Raw genomic sequence first — 24163 nt, 5'->3', positions numbered from 1 at the left:
TCAGCACGGCCAGACAAGCGGTGCGTCAGTGCGCGCCTGGGATCCGAACCCGGGCCGCTAGTAGCGGAGCGCACGCACTTAACCGCTAAGCCACAGGGCCAGCCCTGAGCGCACCGACCTTTAACCACTAGGCCATCAGGGCTGGCTCAGTTGCTCCCTATTTATAAACTCAGGAACTGAATGGATTTGCCTCATGGTATTCCTCCTTATTTGAATGTTGTAATCCAGACTGCAGAAGCAAATCATCTCAGCCAGCAAGGCTATGCTCTGTTCAGTAGCTTCTTGTAATAGCAGCAGACCATGAGCTCAGAGCACCCGGCAGGGCAGCAGCAGGGGTAAGGGAACAGACCGTGAACTAATGTACACAGACAAAAGGTAATCAAAGCTATTGCTTATTTCAGGCTAATAGGCATGAGAGAAAGAGAGAGTGTTGTAGAGGGAGGAAAGATATTATATAAGGTACAGTATCCTATGTAAACTTTTGCTATGATATATCCAAGGAAATTACGTAAGTTGGGATATTTAAATTTCATTATTCTAATAGTTATCCTATTGATGCTCAAATCCTTTATCACAAGGCAACCCTATATGTGAAATTTTTGCCATATCATGAGACTGGTTGAATTTATATTCCCATAAATTCACACTTAGAAGTTTTAGGACCTTAGATTTGGAATTTGGAAACAGATTTTGCATCTTCTGAGAGAAGCGGCTGGGGTTTCTGTTGTGTTTTTGGTTCTGTTTTTCCTTTCTTGTCTTATTCCTTACACCATTAACAGAGTGGGATATGGAGAATCAGTGAAAGGTTTTGCAGTGAGATGCTTGTGTAGAATGGAAAAAGCTGATGTCCATCATTTAAGATTATAGTGACTACCGTCCTCACAGAATGAACTGAGAGTGACTAGTATTGCTAAGACCCTGTTGATGATAAAATGCTTTTTTCTTAATCTCAGGGAGGCAGGTAGGTTTAAACTTTGCCAGCTATGATTGCTTTGAGAAAGATTCCAATATTCAGGCTCCACAGGATTAGACTATATTGATTAATAATGTCTGCCATGGGAATAGGAATGGGGAGATTGGTGATTAGGTTGCTTATTAGATCCTGTCTTAATTCTCCTTGACACAGTTATTTCTACTGGAATCTTTGCATAGAGGAGTTTTCATCTAGAATGTGTTGAATTTAAGGAAATCATGAAGCCAAATTACCAGTTTATTTAAAGGAAGCCTTTACAGTTACGGATTTTTGCTGTGTTATTTTTTCTGAGCTGTTTGGGTGTGCTGGGCTCCAGTACTTGCCTGGTATCTACTGATGGTCAACATGGTTAATGTTTTATTAGATAGCTTCTGTTTCCTCATAAATATGTTTTTAAATTTTGCATTCTGAAGTGTAGTTTCATTATATTTGCGACCATTCTCAGTTTAGTAAACTTTGATTGCAAAAACAGCTTTTTAAAAAGAAATTTGAATGAATTGGTATGACTCTGGTATGTTTAGGAAAGAATATTTCTGAATACTTTTGTTAGTAGAGATAGAGCAGAAAAGAGCAGCAGATATTTAGCGTTAAAGAGCAAACAACTTCTTTTCTTCTTTTTTTCCCTCGAAGGTATATTATTTTTGTTGTCTAAAGATAATTTATATCTTGTTTGTGAATTTGGGAAAGATTGCTTTGTTTACAACTTCTCTGTACTTAGATGATTGATAGGAATATCACTCTCATAATTTAATCCAAATGGATTAGTGTTGTTTAAAAACTAATAGGGATGACTTACTGAATGGTTAACCACCATGCACCAGGCAGGCAGCTTTGATGTTTTACATATATTGTTTCATTTAATCCTTGCTATAACCTGTAAAGAGATAGAACAGTATCATCCCTGTTTGAAGTTGCGGCTGACAGAGGTTAAATAAATTGCCCAAGGCCATACAGCTGTTAAAGGTTGCACTTGGTATTTCAGACTCAGATGTGTCTGACTGAAAATACCCATCTCATTTTCCAAGTACAACAGTGCCTTCCTGGATTTATTTTTATTCTTTGTGGGTTTTTTTTTTTGGTGAGGAAGATTGGCCCTAAGCTATCATCTGTTGCCAATCTTCCTCTTTTTGCTTGAGGAAGATTTGCCCTAAGCTAACATCTGTGCCCATCTTCCTCTATTTTGTATATAGGTGGCTGCCAACGAGTGTTTTAGGTCTGTGCCCGGGAACTGAACCCGGGCTGCTGAAGCAGAGGGCCCCAAACTTAACCACTAGGCCACAGGGCTGGCCCCTGTTTTCTTTTTTCTTTTCTTTTTTTTTTTGATAGTATTAGCCATACAGTATCATGAATAAAATTGATATTATACATTTATTAAAGGAAAGTGTTGTGGGCTCTTTGTGAAATATAGTTTTGCTTTGTTGTAACTTTTCTTGGCCTTTGTTGTGAACTACCTTCATGCTGAGGTTTTAGTTACAGTATCATTAAAATAGGCTCCTGAGTTCTCGATTTAAAAATAATTTACTTGAAATATCTAATGTACTGTAAATAACAGAAGCAAAACTTTACCATGAAAACATTTTCTGCCACTTAGGTTTTTGGTCATTTAACATTAAAGTTGCAGAACATTTTAATTTTTGTGTGTGTGTGTGTGTGTGAGAGAAAGATTGGCTCTGAGCTAATGTCTGTTGTCAGTCTTTCTCTTTTTGCTGAGGAAGTTTGGCCCTAAGCTAACATCTATGCCTATCGTCCTCTATTTTGTATGTAGGATGCCACCACAGCATGACTTGCTGAGTGATGTGTAGGTGTGCGCCCGGGATCTGAACCTGTGAACCCCGGGCTGCTGAAGCGGAGTGTGTGAACTTAACCACTATGCCACCAAGCTGCCCCTAATTTTTTAGTTAAATATTAAAATACTTTAGGGTGCTACTGTGTTCATTGAGTTAGGTACAAAGGGAAGATAATGGTAAATTTAAAGTGGTATCCAAGTCTTTGAAATAATAAAAGCTGCATTTTTCTAAGATGACTAATAGATTTTATTTGTACAATGAATTTTAAAACAACAGCTGTAAAATAGTTTAACAGATATCTGGCGGAGTCTCATTAAACTGTTGCTTTCTAGAATGGTTGTACTAGGTTGAACCACTTACATCTAACTTTATTCTCACCAGCATTGAGTATTTTATGTATTAATTTATATACATATATATATATATATTTTTTCCCCTTACAGCTTTGTTAGTTAATTGGTGGAAAGTGATCACAAATTCATAACACGAGGGAACCACCAAAGGAAAAAAATGTTCAAGTCCTATAATTAAAAAAAAAAATCTATGAAATTAAGTTTTTCTTATTTCTTCTGAAGCAGTTTTTACCTTAATGTTCAAATTCTTTTGAGTTTAAGCGTAGGAGGCTTGGTACTATATTATTCTTTTTTGGAGAGGTAGAGTATGCCAAGATCAGTCTTTATACTTTCTAAATATATTTACCATATCTATTTAATAGCTTAAAAAAAAATGTATTACTGTGGAGCATGGTGGTAACAGTAGTTGGATGTAACTTCTTATGTGAAATGAATAATTAAATCCTTCCTCTGTAATGTCATAATTGTCTACAGAGTCCTTCAGTATCTCCTAATACGAGTTTCACTTCTGATGGCTCCCCGTCTCCGATAGGAGGAATTAAGCGAAAAGCAGAAGACAGTGACAGTGAACCTGAACCAGAGGATAAAGTCAGGTGAAGCCATTTTTTCGTAGCACTTTGGTAGCAAATTGCTGAAATAGATGCCGTCTAATGAATGCTATTTAGCTTAGAGCAGCAGTGCCTTCAGATGCTTGCCTGTGATCTTTTTATCCACCAGTAATTAATGTGGAGGGTTAGGGTAGTCAGTAAATTCCAGTGAGATGTGTAAGCTATAGCTGTTAAACCTAAGTATCTAGATTAGTATGCATGCTGGTTTTCGTCCTGCAAGCCACTTTTCCCTCTGAGACCAGGCACTAGATCGGCTAGACATGAGGTGTTTAGCTCTATGTGATCTGAATGTTACTGTTATGAGATTAAATTTTCAAGCTGCTTAACCCAGAAAGTTCAGTTACATTTGGTTACTTGATATAGTTTGTTTTAATCATCTCAATTGAAAAGTTTCTTCTTTAAAATGAAATATGCAAAAGGCTTTCGGTTAAGAGAGAAATGTATTTTTAAAAACCACGAACTTGCATATGCACAACTATATTTCATGACAGAGAAGATTCCCATTAGCTATATACTTAAAATTTATAATAGGAAAATTGGATTCTTTAATTTATACAGAAGTTTGAGATCATTATATAATAAGATTAACAGCTTCTTGTGTGATTAAATCTGGATTTGAACCCTGGGCTCAAGTGCAAAGGGCCAACAACCTCAATAATTGTAACTCATTTAGAATTTTGCAAAATGATTTATTTCAAAGTTAAACAGTAGTGGTTCACAGCTCATGCTTCTTTTATAGGACGTGGATGATGTGTTTGTATTTATGATTAGAAACTTGAGAAGTGTGATGTCTGGTTCTGTATTTTCCCAACATCTTTTGATGTCAGATTCAGAGATCTGTGGTGACTTGTGATTGAGCATCTACCTGATCTGAGTTTTTATCCTCTGCTTCTGCAACTCTTGGAGTATATTTTTTGTTTTACCATGTAGCCATCATGATCAATATCAGCTTAATAGTTAACTTGATTTTTTTAGTACTTTATTGTTTAATTTTGGTGCTGAAGATAATCAAAGTAGAATTGCTTCTATCAAGAAATGCTTGGAGTTCTTAGCATTTATTTCATTAATAGTTTCTGTAAAATAGTGATATTCAACATTATGGATAGAAGATATTTCTCCTAATTGATGTTCTGTAAATCTTTTGCGTGGGGGCAAAGTTAAAATTGGTATGGTGTAGGGGCCGGCACGGTGGCACAGCAGTTAAGTGTGCGCACTCCGCTTCGGCGGCCTGGGGTTCGCAGGTTCAACCGCTTGTCAACCCATGCTGTGGCGGCATCCCCTATAAAGTAAAGGAAGATGGGCATGGATGTTAGCCTAGGACCAATCTTCCACAGCAAAAAGGGGGAGGATTGGCATTGGATGTTAGCTCAGGGCTGATCGTCCTCAAAAAAAAAAGTAAATAAAAAAAATTGATATGGTGTATTCTGAAACATGACTGCAATTAATTAGTAAGATCTGGCACATGGTAGAAAAGAGCCTTAATGGAGAATCATCCTGATGTTCTTGATCGTTCTTGATTTTTTTTTTAGTATTCTTTGGCATCTTTAAATCTTTCAGAGATTGAGAAATGAGTACTTAAAAAAATAAAAAAAATATACTTTGAGTGAAAATGTGGTTTTTCACATTGTATTTTCAGTGATTAATGAAAATTTAGTGAATTGATGACCTCCTTCTAAGTTTTACCAGAACGTGTGTGTGTCCGTGTCCTTCACTTATGCCAACAACGCTTTGCTGAATGAGGGAGAAGGCCCAAGGCTAGGGAGAGTAGGTATATACATAATTTCTGCCTGGCTTCTAGATTATTCTTTTTTAAAAAAGTAATTTAGTTGACTTTCTTTGTGTAATTTAGATATACTTTAACAAACTGAGGAACTTGAACTATATAAAATATCTTCAGTATTTGCATCTTAAAATGTAGTTTTAGAATTGTTCTACAATCAAAAAAACATGTAAAACAGTATGAAAATCTGAGCAAACAAGTGTTGTGTATCTACTTTAATAAATGGTTATTCTCTTTTTTTTTACTGTAGTTTTGTAATGATCTTTCTAGAATCAGTGTTTGAGTTTTTAACGTTTAACTATCTTTAAGTTGATAATAAATCCTGTGAAAGTGGACTTTTTAGAAATAATTAAATGAAGCTATGTTAATATTACTGTTTAACTCATTTACATTTTACCTGGATATTAAGTATAAATTGATTTGGATGATAAACTGGTAGCTAGTTACTGAAAGTGTATTAATTCAACATGAACTGGCTTTGCCTGATTTTTAGGCTTTGGGAAGCTGGTTGGAAGCAGCGGTACTACAAGAACAAATTTGACGTTGATGCAGCTGATGACAAATTCCGTCGTAAAATTGTACAGTCTTACGTTGAAGTGCTCTGCTGGGTTCTTCGATATTATTACCAGGTACAAAATGAATATTTTCCTGTAAATCTCTAGTTAATCATTTTAAGAAAATAGTTATTTCTATAATAGTGTGTGTTGTTGAGCTATATTCTGAAATTGAACCCAGACTCATATTTTCAAGCTTCCTATAAAGAAATTCATTACTTATTAAATAAGATTTGTTTGTAAAGCCTTTGAAGCTCCTTAGGCGTTAATATATAAACGAAGCTAATTTTTGTTATGCTAAAGAATTTCAGCATTAAATACTGTGGTTGAGAGTACTTGGTCTTTAAAATTATTAAAGTTTATTGTTTTGTTTTATTGGAATAAAAAATAACAGAGTAGCTAATACACAGTCGCTAAATGACTGAACAAAGGACAAAAGCCTGGAAAATAACTGGTAAGAATTTGAAAGGAATTTGAATGATACCATTTCCTCCATATAGTGTAGTGATGTTACATGAAGTGCATTCTCATTGGAGTAATCTGTATCTGACTTAAAGCTTTTGATAAATGAGATGTCAGATTGGTGAGAGACTAGGCGGACATATAGGGGATTGTAGCACTGATAATACCTGGTTTCGTGCTTGGGGAGTGAAGCAAATTTGATGTGACTTGGGAATAGGTGAAGTTTGTTGGAAAGTAGAAAGTAATTTAATACACTAAGTATCAATTGTAAAATATTCTCATTTCGTGTTTTACTCCGACCCTCAACATTTTTCTCCCCAAAGCTCCCAGTACCTAGTTGTATATCCTAGTTGTAAATCCTTCTGGTTCTTCTATGTGGGACACCGCCTAAGCATGGCTTGATGAGCGATGAGTAGGTCCGAGTCCAGGATTCAAACCGGCAAACCCTGGGCCGCTGAAGTGGAATGTGTGAACTTGACTGCTGTGCCACTGGGCCGGCTCTGACCCTCAGGATTTTAATTCACTAGGCGCAGAGTCAAAACTCATTTCAGGAAGGCTTCTCTTTTCTTTGAGTATAACTTACTGTTTTTTCTTTTTGATTGGTTTACTTAAATATTTTTAAAGTAAAGAGAAAGTTGTCACATGAAAATATAATAGGGAATTGTAAAATGAAACTTTTGGCTCTTTTACTCTCAGTCACTCTTCTAGTGATGTCCCTTACCCACCTGTACACTCAGTGAGTGTCAGCTGCAGTTGTTCTTCATTTTATGTGATGATAGCAGCTCTCGAGTGGGAAAGAAATGTCACCAAACACATTTTAAGGATAAAAATCTTCACCAAATTGTGTTTGTTAATATAAAGTTTGGTATTAACTACTGATTATTAAAGATGCTTTGCAGTATTTTTTAAATCAAGGAGCCATTGATACGAAGTAAAAGTTTAGATTTAATCCAAACATCTTTTAGGACTCATGGAAAAAAATTAATATATGGAATGTATACCAAAAGTCATATGTTTTATCAGTAGAATATTATAGGTTGATAGTTTAATTTTTTTGTCTTTACCGTGTCCATCATTAACATAGATTTGTTTTTGTTGTTGTTTTTTGTTTGTTTTTACTGATTTTAGGGCTGTGCTTCCTGGAAGTGGTATTATCCATTTCATTATGCACCATTTGCTTCAGACTTGGAAGGTATTGCAGACATGCCTTCTGATTTTGAGAAGGGTACTAAACCGGTAAGCTTGAGTATTTAGAGCCATAACATTTGTAGAATTTTGGCTTAGATAAAAATTGTGTCTTATCTTAAACTTTTTTTCTTTCTTGCAGTTTAAACCACTGGAACAACTTATGGGAGTTTTTCCAGCTGCAAGTGGTAACTTCCTACCTCCATCATGGCGGAAGCTCATGAGTGATCCTGTGAGTGTCTTAGTTTTTGAGTGTGTTGATAACTGGGTTTTTGTCGTACATTTTGCTAGCACTAGTCACAATTGCTTTTGCATCTTATAGTTACAATAGTGAAGTCCAGAAACAAAGTAAAAGTATTTGGATTCTTCTGTATATTTTTTACTACTTTTTTTTCCCCTGCTTTCCTTGGCCATCAGTACCCTACCCAATAAATAAAATTGATATGTGTTTGGGAGAAATTCTTATAACAGTCATTTTGTTCTCAGCATACCTGTAAGTCACTATTTTTATTGGTTCCAGCCATGTGTGGTGGGTACCAGAGCATGAAGGCTGGTTTACCTGCAGTCACCACTGCGTGTGTTTTGTGTCCTAGCTAGAAAGAGTGACACCCAGCTGAGAAGTAGGAATTATTAGAGTTAATAAACTCTTCACTGTCTTGGGCCCACAGTCGTCAGTTCTAAAATTCTTTTATAATAAGGCCTTTTTATTTTCATCTTTTAAAATAAAATTGTTAATTTTGTTTTTACTAGGCCCAGGATTAGTGACCTGATATCTTAATAACATTTTTTAAAAGGAATGAAACTTAATTTTCTTATCAGGCCTGATAACTGGAATGAAAGTTGTATCAAATTCTTTATAACAGAAATATGTGACTTTTGTTTTGAATCTTTGCTTTTCTCCCTGATACAGGATTCTAGTATAATTGACTTCTACCCTGAAGATTTTGCTATCGATTTAAATGGGAAGAAATATGCCTGGCAAGGTAAAATTTAGACATTATTCTTTTTTGTTAAAATAATTTTCTCCTTTTGGTAAACTGTAAGCAGACATGATTTATGGGATGAAAGAATTTCTGTAAAAGATAAGTATTTTAAAGATTATATGTGAAATTTTGATATTTTTTCATCTAACCTGGGATTAGCAATGATGAACAGTAATTTTAATAGTAGCATTTTGATAAACAGTAAATTGAGTTGAAATAGATTAATGATTATATCTTTTGTCTCCTTTGTGATTAATTAATGGGATGTGGGACATGCTCCTTCCATCAGTAGCTCATTGACACCTTGTGAGGTTGCTGAGAGTTGTAGAAACATGAAGTGTCCATGTGGAGATTCACTTATACTCCCTGGAAACTTTTGAAACAAGTATTAGAAATTTAGTTTAAATACTTGGCATTAATCATTACTTAAAGTTTATTTATTATTTACATATCTATTTTCTCATTCCTTCTGTTCACAGATTTTGTAAGAATGACAATATAAAATAAGTACTAAATTTAAGGTACTGTTTATCACTCACCAAATGTGTGATGATGACTGAATGTAAAACACAGTGGAGAAGTCTCTCACACAGTGAGCCAACGATTATTTCACACCTAAGCCCCTTTCAGCAAATTATTTTAACCTTTTCTTCCACCATATATTTTTTAGGATAATAAGCAGTTTGGTAAAATCATGTTTTCACTCTTTTTCCTTTATTATTCCCTGTGATGCAGATGACCAGTAAAATGACTCAAAGAGAGTTGTGGCGCAAAGGGGGATAAATAATAATTTATAAATTGAAAATCATTATTTTATGAGATTTTAGGGTTGACTTTTGGTTATGTAGTAACAGAAATTTCATATTACTTTAATGGAATGATAATGAGAATTGCAGCCTATTGATTGGGGTTGTGTTAAGTGTTGTGGTCTGTGGTCATATTTTGTTATATGTCAGTGGATTCGGGCCTTAGGTTGTTTTTGAACATGTTTTGTGGAGGATGTTTTGATTAAACTGGAAGGAGAAGAGACATAGAAGAATGGGAGGCAGTAAAGTAATAATATAAATACATAAATAAGTAAATATATTTATGTAAGTGTTTGTTAAATAAATCCTTGTCTGGATTTTTTAAATAAATAAGTAAATATATAAGCATGCAGCTGACTTGCTGAGTGATCAGTGTGGTGTGAACCATCCAGAGGAAAAGGAAGGCAGCGCACAACAGTTACAGTGTCTCCACGTCTTGCCAAGATTTGTTATTTTCTGTTTTTTGATAGTAGCCATCCTAATGGGTGTGCAGTGGTGATCACTGTGTTTTTGCTTTCCGTTTTCCTAATGATTAGTGATGTTGAACCTTTTTTTCATGTGCTTATTGGCTATTTCTGTCTCTTCTTTGGAGAAATATCTATTCAAGTCCCTTGCCCATTTTTGAATTGGGTTTTTGTTGTATTGTAGGAATACTTTATATATTCTGGACACTAATCTCTTATCAGATATATGATTTGCATGTATTTTCTCCCATTGTGTGGGTTGTCTTTTCACTTTGTTGATAGTGTCCTTTGATGCACAAAAGTTTTTAATTTTGATGAAGTCTAATTTTTGTTGGGCTGTTTGGTGGTGGTTGCCTGTGCTTTTGATGTCATATCCAAGAAATCATTGCCAAATCCAATGTCATGAAGCTTCCTCCCTGTTTTCTTCTAAGAGTTTTCTAGTTTTAGCTTACATTTAGGTCTTTGATCCATCTTGAGTTCATTTTTGTATATGGTATAAAGTAAGGGTCTAATTTCATTCTTTTGTGTGTAGATGTCCATTTTCCCAGCACCATTTGTTGAAAAGACTGCCCTTAGCCCATTGAATGGTCTCGGCACCCTTGTTGAAAGTCATTTGACCATGTATGTGAGGGTTTATTTTTGGGCTCTCTATTCACTTGGTCAATATGTCTGTTCTTGTGCCAGTCAGTACCGAACTGTTTTCTAACCAGTCTCTGGATTTGCTTCAACACTAAATGAGGAAAAATGTAAAAAGATAAAAGTTTGCTTGTGCAACAGACAAGGCCAGAGGAACACCATGTGCAGATGGACTAAGGGCCAACAGGACATCCCCATCAGGCCGCCTCTAGTTCTCCCTGTTCACCCTTCACCAAGATTGGAAACCATGCCCTAGGAAGTCCTTTTCCCGCTTGTTTCATATCCAGAGGGAAAGATTCATGATGCAGCTTTTAAAGCTACAACAGGACTTTGTTCCATAAACCTCACTGCTCCCTGTGAACTAGGATTTCCAGCATCCCCGCACTTCCTTGTATGATTCTTTTTTGGCAGAAATTCCCTAGAAGGCCCCCAGCCTCTCTGTCAGGTACATCGTGGCCATTCCTCCCTGGCTGGGCCTGATGGATCAGTGGTGAGCTCTGGTTTGCCAGGACAATAGACCTTAATCCTGTCCACTGAATGACGCACACCGTCCCTTGCTGCCCTGGGTGACATCTGGGCCCATGTGGTTCTGAGGTCCATGGTCTTAGACAATCACTAGTTTACACACTCAGTCGTGTTGTTACTGACTTGTCCCAAAGTGGCAGCTGGGCCTGAGCGAATAGAGCACTTAGTCCCTGGGACTGCTGTGTTCTTTTCCCCAGTCTGTGCTGAGGATATGTGGATTTGTGTTACAGGGATGTGAAACTTTCCTGTTGTTAGTTTTGAAAGATGAGGCAGGAGAGGGTCAGGTATAGAAGTGGGTCCAGCAGGGGAATTCCACCAATCTTAGACACCACAGACACAACAGACACCACCTTAACAATTAAAATACTGACATGCTGCCCACGTGGGTGGTGAACAGACACTGCTCAGAGCTCATGCTGAGAATCCACCCGAGGACGTGGAGCTAAAGTCTTAGCACCTGGCATTTTGAACATCATGCCCTGGAAACACCCTGTAAGACAAGGGCCATTGTCTTGAATTCCTTGGTACTTCTTCCCCCTCCTTTCTGAAGGCTGCAAGTGTCACCCACGGATGCCTTTTCAGTTCAGCCTGAAGCAGAGTAGAAATCCTGGTTCCCACAGCCCAGGTCCTTACTTTCAGGACACTGCCATCCAGGAAAGAAAGAATTCACGCGTCAGTGTAGACACACAAACACACACACTCATATCCCACCCAAATCCCAAGATGCATGAACCAACAAGAGATTAAAAGTGACTTCAGAAACAGATCAACCAATTGCAAAAGAAGGGTTTCATGAAGATCCTGACTCAAATAAAATGTAAAACCAGGAAATAACCTTGACAAAACTGGGAGACTTGGGATACTGACTAGACAGTTGATTATCCGAATGACATTTTTATTTTTGTGTGTGATAATATTATTGTGTTTGTGTTCCAAAAATCCCTCATCTGTAAGAGAAACGGAAATATTTACAGCTGAAATGATGTGCTCTCAGCCATCTCTTCTGGTTAATTCTTGGGGACTTGGTGTGAGGATAAACAAAGCCAGATGGTATACGAGTTGACAATCTTTGAAGCAAGTAACAGGTTCACAGAGATTGATTTTTCTCTATTCTGAGATTTAGAGATTTTTGAAAACCTTCAGAACACAATTTTGATAAATGTAGTATACTTGCTGTTCATATTACAATGTTACAAATTAAAACATCACAAATTTAAAGCAATGCTTCTCCTTCCTGACCTAAGGAAGCTCTCTCTCAGTCTGGCTTCTGTGAATGACCTGATGATCCCACCAGTTATTCACTTATCACCTGTTTGTTGAGTAATTCCTTTGTGCTCTGTGTTGTGTGCAAGGCAGACACATTTCCACGACTCTGGATCTAGTGTGGGAAGGAAGGCAATGAGCCTGCTGCAAGCTTCTCTTAAGTGGAAAATGATGCCCCCAGGGGGTATGCTCATTTTTAATATTCCAAAATCAAAGCTACACAAGTTTGCCAGGTAACAGATAAGAGATACTTAATTCATGATATTGAAATCACCTATGTCTGAATTACCATGTGACAATGAAGAGAAGATTGATGGATTTTATGTTATAATTAGATGCACAATCATAGTGCTGGCCCCTGGCCAGGTGGTTAAGTTTGGCATGTTCTGCTTTGGTGTCCCAGGTTCAGTTACCAGGCACGGACCTACAATACTCATTAGCAGCCATGCCGTGACGGTGACGCACATACAAAGTAGAGGAAGATTGGCAACAAATGTTAGCTCACGATGAATCTTCCTCAGCAGAAAAAAAAAAATGCAAAATCACAATAAAAATTTATGGAATCGGATTTAATATAAATTAACAGACAAATCTTGTTCAAGTAGGCATCATCTCTTCATTGAGTGTAAGTTCTAGAAAATACAAATGTAACTTCAAAACACTAATTCCTCAGCTTCAATTCTCCTATCAATTTTAATATAAAAAGGAGAAAACTCATGGTAAATAAAAATTGAGGTTTACCATGAAAGGTCAAGATCATGATGGCCGTTACAAAGAGATGCTGTGAGAGTCAAGCCTGTCTCATGGGGAATTTCTCATCGGCACCACTCTCCTTTTATTTAGAACTGATGTTGCCTTCCTCACCGTGTTTTCAGGATGCCTTTCTTGGCTCCTTGCTCTCTCTGGCTCCCCGGCAATCTCGTCTGTCCTCGAGGCCACAGTCAGTCTCTCCCATGCTTTTCTTCACTTTCTGTGTCTGTCTCCTGATATCTCTAGAAGATGCCCGTTGCCTGCAGAGGGGCTGTGAGTGGCCCAGACCCATTCCTGGACACATCTCTGCCCAATATGGACAGTGGCCCGGGTGGGCTCAGGGCTGGTGTGCAGATCCCTCGGCCCCAGCATGGTCCAGGGATTCACATGGACCAGCCTGTGCGACTGTTTCAAAGGTATTTGCGACTCCAAAGAACTTGAGTTCTCCTTCACTGCTGCAGGCCTGGAGTCCCTGCATCTACTGTATCCACAGACTTGCTGGGGCTTCTCCAAGGTCTCCTCCCACTGACTGCACCTGACCTCACCGCCAGGATGGGCAGTTAGTCCAGTAACTGGCCTCTGGAATATGCAGCTACTTAGGATTCAGGGTGCGTAGAACTTTAGTTTTCTGATGGGGTTTAGTTTCATGGTCTTACTGTTTCCACTATGAAGTCTGGGCATATTTTTTGAGCTTTCTCTTTCAGAACAAAATAAAATGTGAAATTTGAACAAAATGGAGGATGAAGACTACCATCCACGGAGAACGTTCTCAGCTCACGTGGATATTCCACCCTCCTTCTCTCCCTGGACACATGCGTCTCAAATCGCACTGTGCATCACAATCATTGGAGGGTTTTTAAAACTCAGAGTGCTGGACCTCAACCCAAGTAGGTCTGGGGAAGAAATGGAGAATTTTCATTTCTAAGAGGTGATGTTGATGCTGCTGGTACAGGGACCACACGTGGAGAACAGGATTCAGTGACATCATCAAGCTGATGTGAGACAAGGACAGAAAGCTCAAGGTCGTTATCCAGTGTCAAATCCAGACCAACTTCCCTCCGCCATCTTGCTTCAGGACGTTCCTCTCCTCCTCTCTCTGTCATGGTCAAATACACACATGCTGGTGCCCCACAGCCCACTGTTATTGGGACACAGAGTTCCAAGGACTCCACAGCTCCTTTACGGCCTCATCTCTAATGAAATTATTCACTATTCCATCCTTAGTCATTCACTTCCACACCCTGATCCTATCTTCACCCAAAATTCTCCTGCTCCCAAATCAGTAACTCAGAAACACCATATTCCCACCACAAATTTCCATATTTCCAGTTTTGACACAAAGAACTCCCCTCTAAGTAACCATTCTTTGAGAAAGTATATTACTCCAGTAAGCATATCTTCACAACCCTCTTGCTTCTCTTCTCCTACTCCTCTCTATTAATCCTGCATTCCACAGTCCATCATTTCAATCATCCACTGACCATACTCACAGATTCCTTATTGCCATTATATCTGCATTGCAAGCCTCCCACTTCAGATGATTTCAAATACCTGCCATGCTATGTTGACACTTGCACTGAAGAGAGAATGCACCAGGAGCCTGTGGATCCCAACAGAGAATCACAGCAACCAATGGACCTATATGCATTTCTCTAATGCTTCCTGAACGCTCTGCTCATTTCTTTCCATTTCTTGAGTTCCATAAATCTCTATTCCGACCTCCTCCATTTTTCACAGATAAATTGTTAACCATCAAACAAGAACTATTTGACTCTCTAGCCATCATATCTATAAATATTCCTCATAAGGAATTCATTTATCACACCTTTTCTGTTGTTATATCCAAAGAAATTTCTTTCTTGTGGAAACCACTCTGATTTTTATCTCATTCTTCAATTTCAATTACATTATGCCCTCCACATTTGTTGTACTTTCCATCACTTCCCTACTGGAACCATCCCTTAGGTTTCAAATATGCACAAATCTCTACCGTCTACAAAACAATCTCTCAGCCAGCATTCCCAATAGTCCTCACCTTCCACGCCCCTCCTCTCCTCCTCCTGCCAGGGATCCGTTGTGAAAAGTTCACATATATCCCCATGCCTGTGTTTGCACAGTGCCCACTCAAGCCCATCCCCATTCTGTGGATGCTTCTCTTGCTAACCTCACAAGCCATGTCTCTTACCAATTCACCAGGGACTTGTCATGATTTGTCTGACATGCTCTGCAGTAGCATGTGACCTTGTGGACTTCAATGTCATTTTAAAAGCCTATTTGTCCTTGGGATCCACCACCTTACACTGCCCTGCTCTTGCCTGTCTGAACTTCCTGAGCCACTTTCTGGCTTCTCTTTATGACCACCCCACAATGACTGATGCTTCCTGGGAGTCAGCCCTGCTCTGACACCTGTTCCCCATCTGCACCCTCCTTCTGGGGAAACTCCATACATTTCCCTTGCTTCAAATACCACTAATGAGCCAAATATGTCCAAAGATCAGCAGAGACCTAACTCTGACCTCCAGACCCATTTATCTACCTGCCCACTCACCACATCAGTGATGATTCAACTCACAATGACCAGGTCCCAAGTCGAGCAAACCACTCCCCCAAATTATTTGCTTCTCTCTCAGGGTTCCCAAACTCACTTGTTTGTGCTAATAATGTGTCTAGCCCTGGGTGTCGCTCTGGACACCCTGCCACCCCACATTCACGTATCAATGAACCATCCATCCACTCTCCTGAATCTACCTACAGGTTATCCACTTCTGATTTATTTCCAATCACCTTTCACATCTCATAAAATATATCATTTCCACAGAGTGAACTCTCCTGCACTAGGAACCTAAATTACAAAACTCCATTTTTCCTCTTTGTTGATTTTTTTCTATTTTAGTTACATGTGCAATATTATCTATTTCTTTCAAGATTTAGTTCTTTCTCACTAAACTGGATACTCCATGAAGACAAGACTAATGTGGATTTTCCAAATTTTCCCACAATAGTGTTCACAATGGCTTTGCACACATAAAGGGCTCACATATATTATGTGTACAATATATATTTGATATTTATATACATATAAAATTGAAACATTAAAACTTTATTTCCTGAAATATTTTAAATCCATCCACTTAACTACTCTTATGCAAAGATACCACCTTTAGAGTGGTACACTGCAATACATTAGCAAGAATAGTTTAAGATTCCAAATCCTTTCTCCTTGTAATAAAATCATGAGATTCTAGTCACAGTGATCTGTTTAAAATGCAAAAGTGATCAGTTCATCTTAACTTTTAAATCCCCTATTTCTGTCTTCAGCACATGTTTCTCCTGTTGTCTTATCATAATTATTAATACTACACTTTTCATTCCCTGATATGTTCCAGTTTGGAGGGAAAACTATTTGGTCATTCGATTTTTAGAGCACTTACTACATGCAAAGCTCTGGTAGAAAACCTGTGATCTACAAAATAACTAAACAGACTGACTGCCCCTGTTTGATTTAGTCTTAGTGGGAGGAAAGAGATAATAAACGGCAAAGGATGTATAACATGCCATGTAGAAATCACTGCTGTGATGAACAATAAGGCAGAGAGTGAGAGTTTGAGCTTGAGCACATTTTCAAATTACTTGTGTGTGTGTGTGTGTGCGCGCGCACGTGCACATGCTCACGCCTGCTGCCTGGATGGGATGACTTGCTTCCTCCTGTGGGGTTGGGGAGCCTCCTATGCCTTGGGAACTTTCCTCCATGTGCACTTAATATGCACTTTGTCATCCATGTGTATTAGTCAGGATTCTCTAGAGAAATAGAACCATAGAATATATATAAACTTATAGAAGTGGAGATTTATTGTAGGAATTGGCTCACAAGGTTATGGAGGTTGAGCAGTCCCACAATATGCCATCTGCAAGCTGGAGAACAAGAAAAACCAGTGATATAATTTAGTCAAAGTCTGAAGGGCTGACAACCAGGACCTCTGATGTCCAAGTGCAGAAAAAGATGGACATCCCAGGTCTGGAGGAGACAGTGGATTCAGCCTTTCTTTCCTTTTTGTTCTATTGAGCCCTCAACAGATTAGATGATGCCCACCTACACTATTGAGGGTGGCTTTGTTTACGTAGACTATGGAATCAAATGCTAATCTCTTCCAGAAACATCCTCACAGACACACCCAGAAATAATGCTTCACAGTCTATATGGGCACCCCTGAGGCCAGTCAAGCTGACACCTAAAATTAACCATCACATCACGGCTTTATCAAACCAAGACGAACAGAGATATCACAATGTGACCTATGTCATTTAGATTTTCCAGAACACATGTTAAAGAAAGTAAATACAAACAGATGAAACTGGATTTTATAACATTTTTATTTAACCCAAGAAATCTAAATATTATCATTTCAAAAGGTAGTCCACATCAGTACAAAGAACAAGATACTCAGGTTTTCTGCTCCCTCAGTCTTACTGGTGAATTTTAATGAATACTGGCTCCTCATATAACTTAATATGATCCAATTTATAATTTTCTCTTATCTATTTTAGCTTTATTGTATCAAAAGGAAATCATTTTCTCCTTATTGTCAAACTGCTCTGCTATCTCTTTTTTAAAAAATTAAAGCTATATATTGTGTTTATGTTAGAAATGAAATTAAGAATTTAAGTAATAAAGAAGGAATTGATTCCAGCAAAAGGCTGGTTTACTAAAACGGAAGACAGTTCAAGAGCAAATCTTCCAAGAAAACCACTGGGTCAATGACATTGGAAAATTCAGGGTAGAATTAGAATACACAAGGGATGTGATTAAAAGGGGAGTAGTGAGAATGTGGAGAGGAATTGATATCAGAAGTGAAAATACACAAGCATGTTTCAAGTTGATGAAAGACATCAATCCACAGATTCAATTAATTCAACATTCCCTAAGCAGAGTGCATACACAGGAAATATTAATGAACTAAACTATGGTCTAAAAACCAAAGTTAATGTAAAGGATTTTAGGGACTATAGATGCCAAATAAGCAAGAAAAAGGCCAATTGGTGATTTCTAACCATAAATAAAATAAGATGGACATCAACAGAGCAGCATTTTTTAAATGCTAAAAGAAATCTCATGTCAAACCAGAATTCTACATCCAGCAGCAACAGTGCCCCAAATAAAGATGTCCTAGAACTTCCAATACTATGTTAAATAGGAGTGGTGACAGTGGGCATCCTTGTCTGGTTCCTGTTCTTAGAGGGATAGCTTTCAGTTTTTCACCATTGAGGATGATATTAGCTGTGGGTTTCTCATATATGGTCTTTATTATGTTGAGGTACTTTCCTTCTATACCCATTTTATTCAGAGTTTTTATCATAAATGGATGCTGGATCTTGTCAAATGCTTTCTCTGCATCTATTGAGATGATCATGTGATTTTTGTTCTTCATTTTATTAATGTGGTGTATTACGTTGATTGATTCAGCCATAAGAAACGACGAAATCCAGCCATTTGTGACAACGTGGATGGACATTGAGGGTATAATGCAAAGTGAAATAAGTCAGAGGGAGAAGGTCAAATACCGTATGATTTCCTTCATTAAGTAGTAGATAATAACAACAATAAACAAATACATAGGGACAGAGATTGGATTGGTGGTTACCAGAGGGGAAGGGGGGAGGGAGGAGGATGAAAGGGATAATTCGGTACATGTGTGTGGTGATGGGTTGTCATTAGTATTTTGGTGGTGAACATGATGTAGTCCATGCAGAAATAGAAGTACAATGATGTACACCTGAAATTTTTACAATGTTATAAACCAATGTTACTGCAATAAACAAAAAATTAAAAAAAAAAAGATGTCCTAGAAAAACTTAAAGTGAAACTTTTCATTGTTAGCAGCCTTGAATTAAACGAAATACTGGTGTGAGTTATCATACCCAAAGGAATATAATCTCAGGTAGAAAACCAGGAATGGAGGAAGGACTGAAGAGGAAAGGAAAGGATAATTTATAAATAAATGTAAATGAATTTTATTTTGTGAAGTAATTCTAGAAATCTCTCATGGAGATTAAAATATATGTAGAATAAAATGCATGAAAACAGTAATACAAATGTCAGGAAGCTTAAAAATAGAATTGAAAGTGTTGAAGGTATTAGCATTTGGGGGAGGTGGTAAAAGTAATTATTCATATTAGACTGTATTAAGGATTCAGGATTTAGCCATTAGTGCAATTAAACAAAGATTTCTATATGATTCCAACTAATAAGTTTATAGAGGAAATAATGGAATAATAAAAGAGTTAAATCAACATCAGTGAAGTAAAGGGAGTAAAGGAACATTTAATTATTCAGGTCAAAGGGAAGGGAAAGAGTAAGACGGTTGAAATGATTACAAGTTTACTGGAAATTACATGAGATGTAAATGCACAAAATACTAATTTCTTGTTAATGGCTGTGTAATGTATTCTAGAGACTTGTTAATAAATATTTTGGACATTCTTTTATTGATAAACGTTTACACAGTCTCTATTTTTTCCTATTAAAACATAAGTTGTATGGACATTTTTGTACATATAAACTTTCATTCCTATTTTTACAGAAAATATCAATAGTGGAAGAAAAAGGAAATATTAAAATGTTGATAGAAACTGCAAATACCACCTCCCCACACAACTGTATTAAATTTTTTCATCTACCAACAGTATCTGACAGTGTCAATAACCCCACATTTTTGTGTTTAGGTATAAAGCTTTAGGAATCGCTCAAATCCCATTGATAAGAGATAGGAAGTCTCCTCTGGATTATCCACTGATTGGATTATCCACTCCCTTCCTCCATAAAAGGGGAATCAGAGGCAGAACTCACTGCATTTTCCAGCAATCCACTGGCTGTCTGCACATCAGGAGTGGGGTCAGCAGGACAACTCTGCAGCCCTGGAGGAACCTGCATCGACCTGTTTTCCAAGCCAGCCTATTCTGGTGAGTGTGGAATCCATACGGACAGCAAGAGTGTCCATTTGTACACTTTGTCCTTCTGTGAAACCTCTTTAAGTTCCCAGAGAGAAGCTCTTAAAACAAGAAGATATCTTATTATTAAAGTTGTTTCCTAGGTGTTAATGTTTGTTAAGTCATGTTCAAGTTATTGTACTTTTTTCTATGTGAAGTTTTCTGGGATAACAGGCTAGATGCTTTTGTTTTATTTTTAACCAACAGCATCACTAGGAAGTGGTGTAGTATTCGGCCCTGCACTGTTTAAGTTGTTCCCCTCTCTGGAAAATTCTTTACCCACAATGCGCTTGGTCTTTTTGAAGAAAAATTCAGTTCGGTGCTCAAATATCACCTCATCAGTTAGTCCTTCCCTAATCTCTTCATCATCAATAATTACGTAGTTAATTTCTTTCTCCCTTCATCCGTCCTTACCACTTTTCCTCTATCCCTCCCTCTTTATCTGTCTCTGTCTTGGCCTTACTGTTTATCACAGCACTTAATTACACCTAACACTATAATAGAGATTCCTCAGTCTGTTTATTAACTCTCCTTTCACCAAGATTTAAAATAAAGAGGGGCAGTGACTTTGTTAAGTTCTGGATCACAGGTTTTAGTACATAACTTGGCATACAATAGGTGCTCAATAAATGGGAGGATCAACTAATTTTTCCTCCAAACTGGGACATGCTGGGACATGAACAGGAGAATATTTGAATGAAGATGGGATGTGGGAGTGCAAGTGAAGTGAGCACCTAAGGGTTGAGAGGTAATATGATTTCATTGGAGACGAGGCATTAAAGGAGCTAGGAAAATGAGGTGATTGTGTCCTAAAGCAGAGTAAAAGAGAGACACTGAAAACCTAAATCTTGGGATACAAAGATACCTGTGATCTGTGGATCCACGTGATGGTGGGTCAGGGGGTACCAGCATGTGTTTAGTTGACTGTGACAAGGATGGGAAGGGGGGACATCCTCAGAGGAGGACCGTAGAGGAAAACGGTCTGGAGGTGGCACTGGGTAATGATCAGAGCTTTCTGTCCTTGACTCATATCAGCTTGATGTCCCAGGACCTACTTCTCAATGTGAGGGGCCTGTGCCAGCAGCACCAGCATCATCCAGGAACACCTAGACGTGCAAATTCTTGGCCCCACCCTGGACCTACTTGGGTTGAGGTCCAGAAATCTGAATTTTAACAACCCTCCAGATGATTGTGATGCACAGGCCAATCTGAAATACATTTCCCCAGGGAGAGAGGAGGGTGGAAGATCCAAATGAGCTGAGAATGTTCTTCATCTTATTCAAATTGCACATTTCATTTTGTTTTCAAAGGGGAAGCTCAAAAGAAATATGATGCCCCAGACTTCAGAGAAGAAAAGATAAGTCCATTTAACTAAGACCAAGCAGAGACATCGGGAAAGGTCTGCACTTCCTACAAGACTCACCAGCTGCATTTTCCAGAGGCCAGTCACAAGGATACCTTCCCACCCTGGCAATGAAGTCAGGTATAGTCAACGGGAGGAGACCTTGCAGAAGCCCCAGCAACTCTGTGCACACAGGAGACTGCAGGGACTCCAGGCCTGCAGCAGTGAAGGAGAACTTGTAAGTACTTTTGATATCACAAATACCTTAAAAATAATTACACCTCCTAGTCCAGGTGAATCCCTGGGCTGTGTTGGTGCTGGGTCTCTACACACCAGCCCCGAGCCCACCGCTGCACAGTCTTCAGATGGGGCAGAGATGATCCCAGGAGCGGGTATCTGTCTCTCACAGCCACTCTGCAGACAGCCGGTAACTTATGGAGACATCTGCAGACAGAGTCTGAAAGTGAAAAAAGCAAGGGTGAGGCCCTGAGGGCAGACAGGTTTGTCAGGGAGGCAGAGAGAGCAAGGAGCCAAGAAGGATGTTCTGAGACCTGATGGAAAACAGGAGAAGGTCCTGCTGAAGAAGCCGAGTGGTGTGGCCCTGGGGAAGCGGTTCCCCATGAGCAGCCCTCAGTTTCACTCCCTCATTTAATGTTACTCCTGCTTCTTCTGGACTATTATGCTTGGTTGTGTTAAAATTATACTTTCTTAAACTCTTGAGAGACAAAAATGAAGAGTAGATGGTCTTGTTGGGGAGAGGGAGGGTTTCGCGTGACAAGAAAGAAGATCTGTTTGTCCTGGTACACTGCAATTTCTCTTTACCATGATTTTTATTCACTTTTATATTAAATTCTTCCGAGGTAATTTAGCCTAAGGTATTATTTAGTATTTTTAGTATAATATTTTCTTATAATTCTTATACTCAGGAAAGGATGATACCCACTGTAAACAGCTCATTTTTTAATGTTAAATTAATTTGATTCCATAAAAATCTTATTTTATTACGCTTGCTTTTATATCTCATTCTAACATAAGTTGCATGCTTTTTTTTTTATTTTTGCCAAATGCTAATTCAGACATAAGACATTTTTACTCACCCCCAGCGGCTTCCCCACGGGCTGGGTCCGCAGGCTCAGCGCGGGTCAGAGGCTGCACCCCGGGGTCAGTCCCCGCGCGGACATCACGTCCGGAGGATGCAGCCGCGGGGACACGCGCGTCCTCGTCGTGGGCGGAGGACACGCCGCTGTCCGGCCAGAGCGCCCCGCGCCGTGGGCAGCGGCGGGGCCGGAGGAGCGGGGAGGAGGGCAGCGGGGACCGGGTCCACGACCCTCCGTGGGGGCGCTCGGGGCGGCTCGGGCGCGTCGAAGGCTCCGGGCTCCACGTCCACGGCCCCATCCAGCGCGGTCGCCTTCACTCTCCGCCGTCCTCGCCTCCGCTTCCTTCTGCGGCGCCAACCGCCTGTTCTCGCTTCACCGCCCACGACCTGTCAGCTCTTCCCAGCGGCCCCTGGGCTCGGCTCTCTCCGCCGCCTCTCGCCGCTTTTCGGCTGGGCTCGGCTCCTCTAACCAGGCGTCGGGCCCTTCCGCCTGGCCTCCGCTGTGTCTTCACATCTTCGGCTCTTTCCGTTTATCTTCGTCTCTCTCCGCCTGGTTTCGGCTCCCTCCGCCTGTCCCCGCCGCTCCTCGGCTCAGTGGTTCGGGTTCGTCTCTCTCCGTCTGGTTTCGGCTGTCTCCGATTTCACTGCCACAGTTCGGCTCTTTCCGTCTCTCCCCGCCAAGTCCCGGGCTTCGCTGGTTGTTGAAGGTCACCCCCTCTTCACTGTGCTATAGGAGTGTCACTTTCTCTACATCCTAATAGATCAACATATTAAACAAACAGTAAGTGTTCCTAATCTGATAAATAAAAACAAGAATCTTGGTGTTTTACTTATCTTTCCTTTGGTGGGCGAAGTTGAGAATCATCTGTTATACTGAGAGCATTCTCTATTTTCTGTGAACTGTTCTTCGCCATTTGTCCATTTCTCCAACGGATTCTTGGTCTTTTTTGGTTGGTAAGAGTTCCTTAATATTAAAAAATTAGCTTTTTGTGATGAGTTGCCAACATCCTCCTCTTTTCCTGTTTTTGTCTTTGCCTCTAGTTGTTGCTGCCATGCAGATTTTTTGAAAGGAAATCAAACGTGTTAATTTCGGTTCTTGTTTTGTTATGGTTTTAAAAGACCATCTCTTCTCTGCGATTATATATAAAATACTTATCCTTTGGTTTTTTATAGGACTTTCACAGCTTTAATCTGTACCTTTAAATCTATGAGAATCCCTATTCCACAGAACAACTGGGGGTTCCAACATGATTTTTTTGTTAACAATTCGTTTTTCTTTCCTGCCTTAGCACACCACCTGCACCCACTTTATTAGGAAAAATGTTCAGGCAGGGAGATAATTTGAAAGAGTTTTGCAGTGAACAGTCACGTTATGGACAGAATTCTGTCCCCTCAACAGTCATGTGTTGAAGCCCAAATCCCTAGTACCTCTTATTGTAACTTTATTTGGAGTTTGTGACTTAAAAGAAAGTAACTGAGATAAAATAGGGCCATTAGGGTGGACCCTAATCCAATTTGATCAGTGTCCTTATAAGATGAGATTAGGACACACAGACCGAGAGACGCCAGGGGCACGCATGCACAGAGGGATGACAACGTGAAGAGGCAGCTA

At 39.1% G+C, this 24163-nt stretch overlaps 1 protein-coding gene and 1 long non-coding RNA gene across 2 annotated transcripts in view; one reads left to right on the top strand and one right to left on the bottom strand.

The window, feature by feature from the left end:
- Positions 1-13737, top strand: part of LOC147911246 (5'-3' exoribonuclease 2-like) — a 117391-nt gene extending 103654 nt beyond the window's left edge. The window contains 6 exon segments of the mRNA XM_087428404.1: positions 3588-3706; positions 5995-6130; positions 7646-7753; positions 7845-7934; positions 8613-8685; positions 13591-13737. Of these exon segments, the coding sequence (XP_087284530.1) occupies positions 3588-3706; positions 5995-6130; positions 7646-7753; positions 7845-7934; positions 8613-8685; positions 13591-13658 (594 nt within the window). The 3' untranslated portion in view covers positions 13659-13737.
- LOC147911245 (uncharacterized) lies at positions 9594-23240 on the bottom strand. The gene is made up of 2 exons (XR_015551392.1): positions 22553-23240; positions 9594-21912 (listed from the first exon to the last, which is right to left on the bottom strand). It is a non-coding gene; the product is annotated as an uncharacterized LOC147911245 (long non-coding RNA).
- Positions 23241-24163: the final 923 nt, after the last annotated feature.

Source organism: Ceratotherium simum, unplaced genomic scaffold (assembly GCF_057802395.1).
Source record: "Ceratotherium simum simum isolate JZ-2026a unplaced genomic scaffold, ASM5780239v1 HiC_scaffold_45, whole genome shotgun sequence".
In the NCBI taxonomy this organism is placed as follows: domain Eukaryota; kingdom Metazoa; phylum Chordata; class Mammalia; order Perissodactyla; family Rhinocerotidae; genus Ceratotherium; species Ceratotherium simum.
This window is presented reverse-complemented; position numbering and strand designations above follow the sequence as displayed.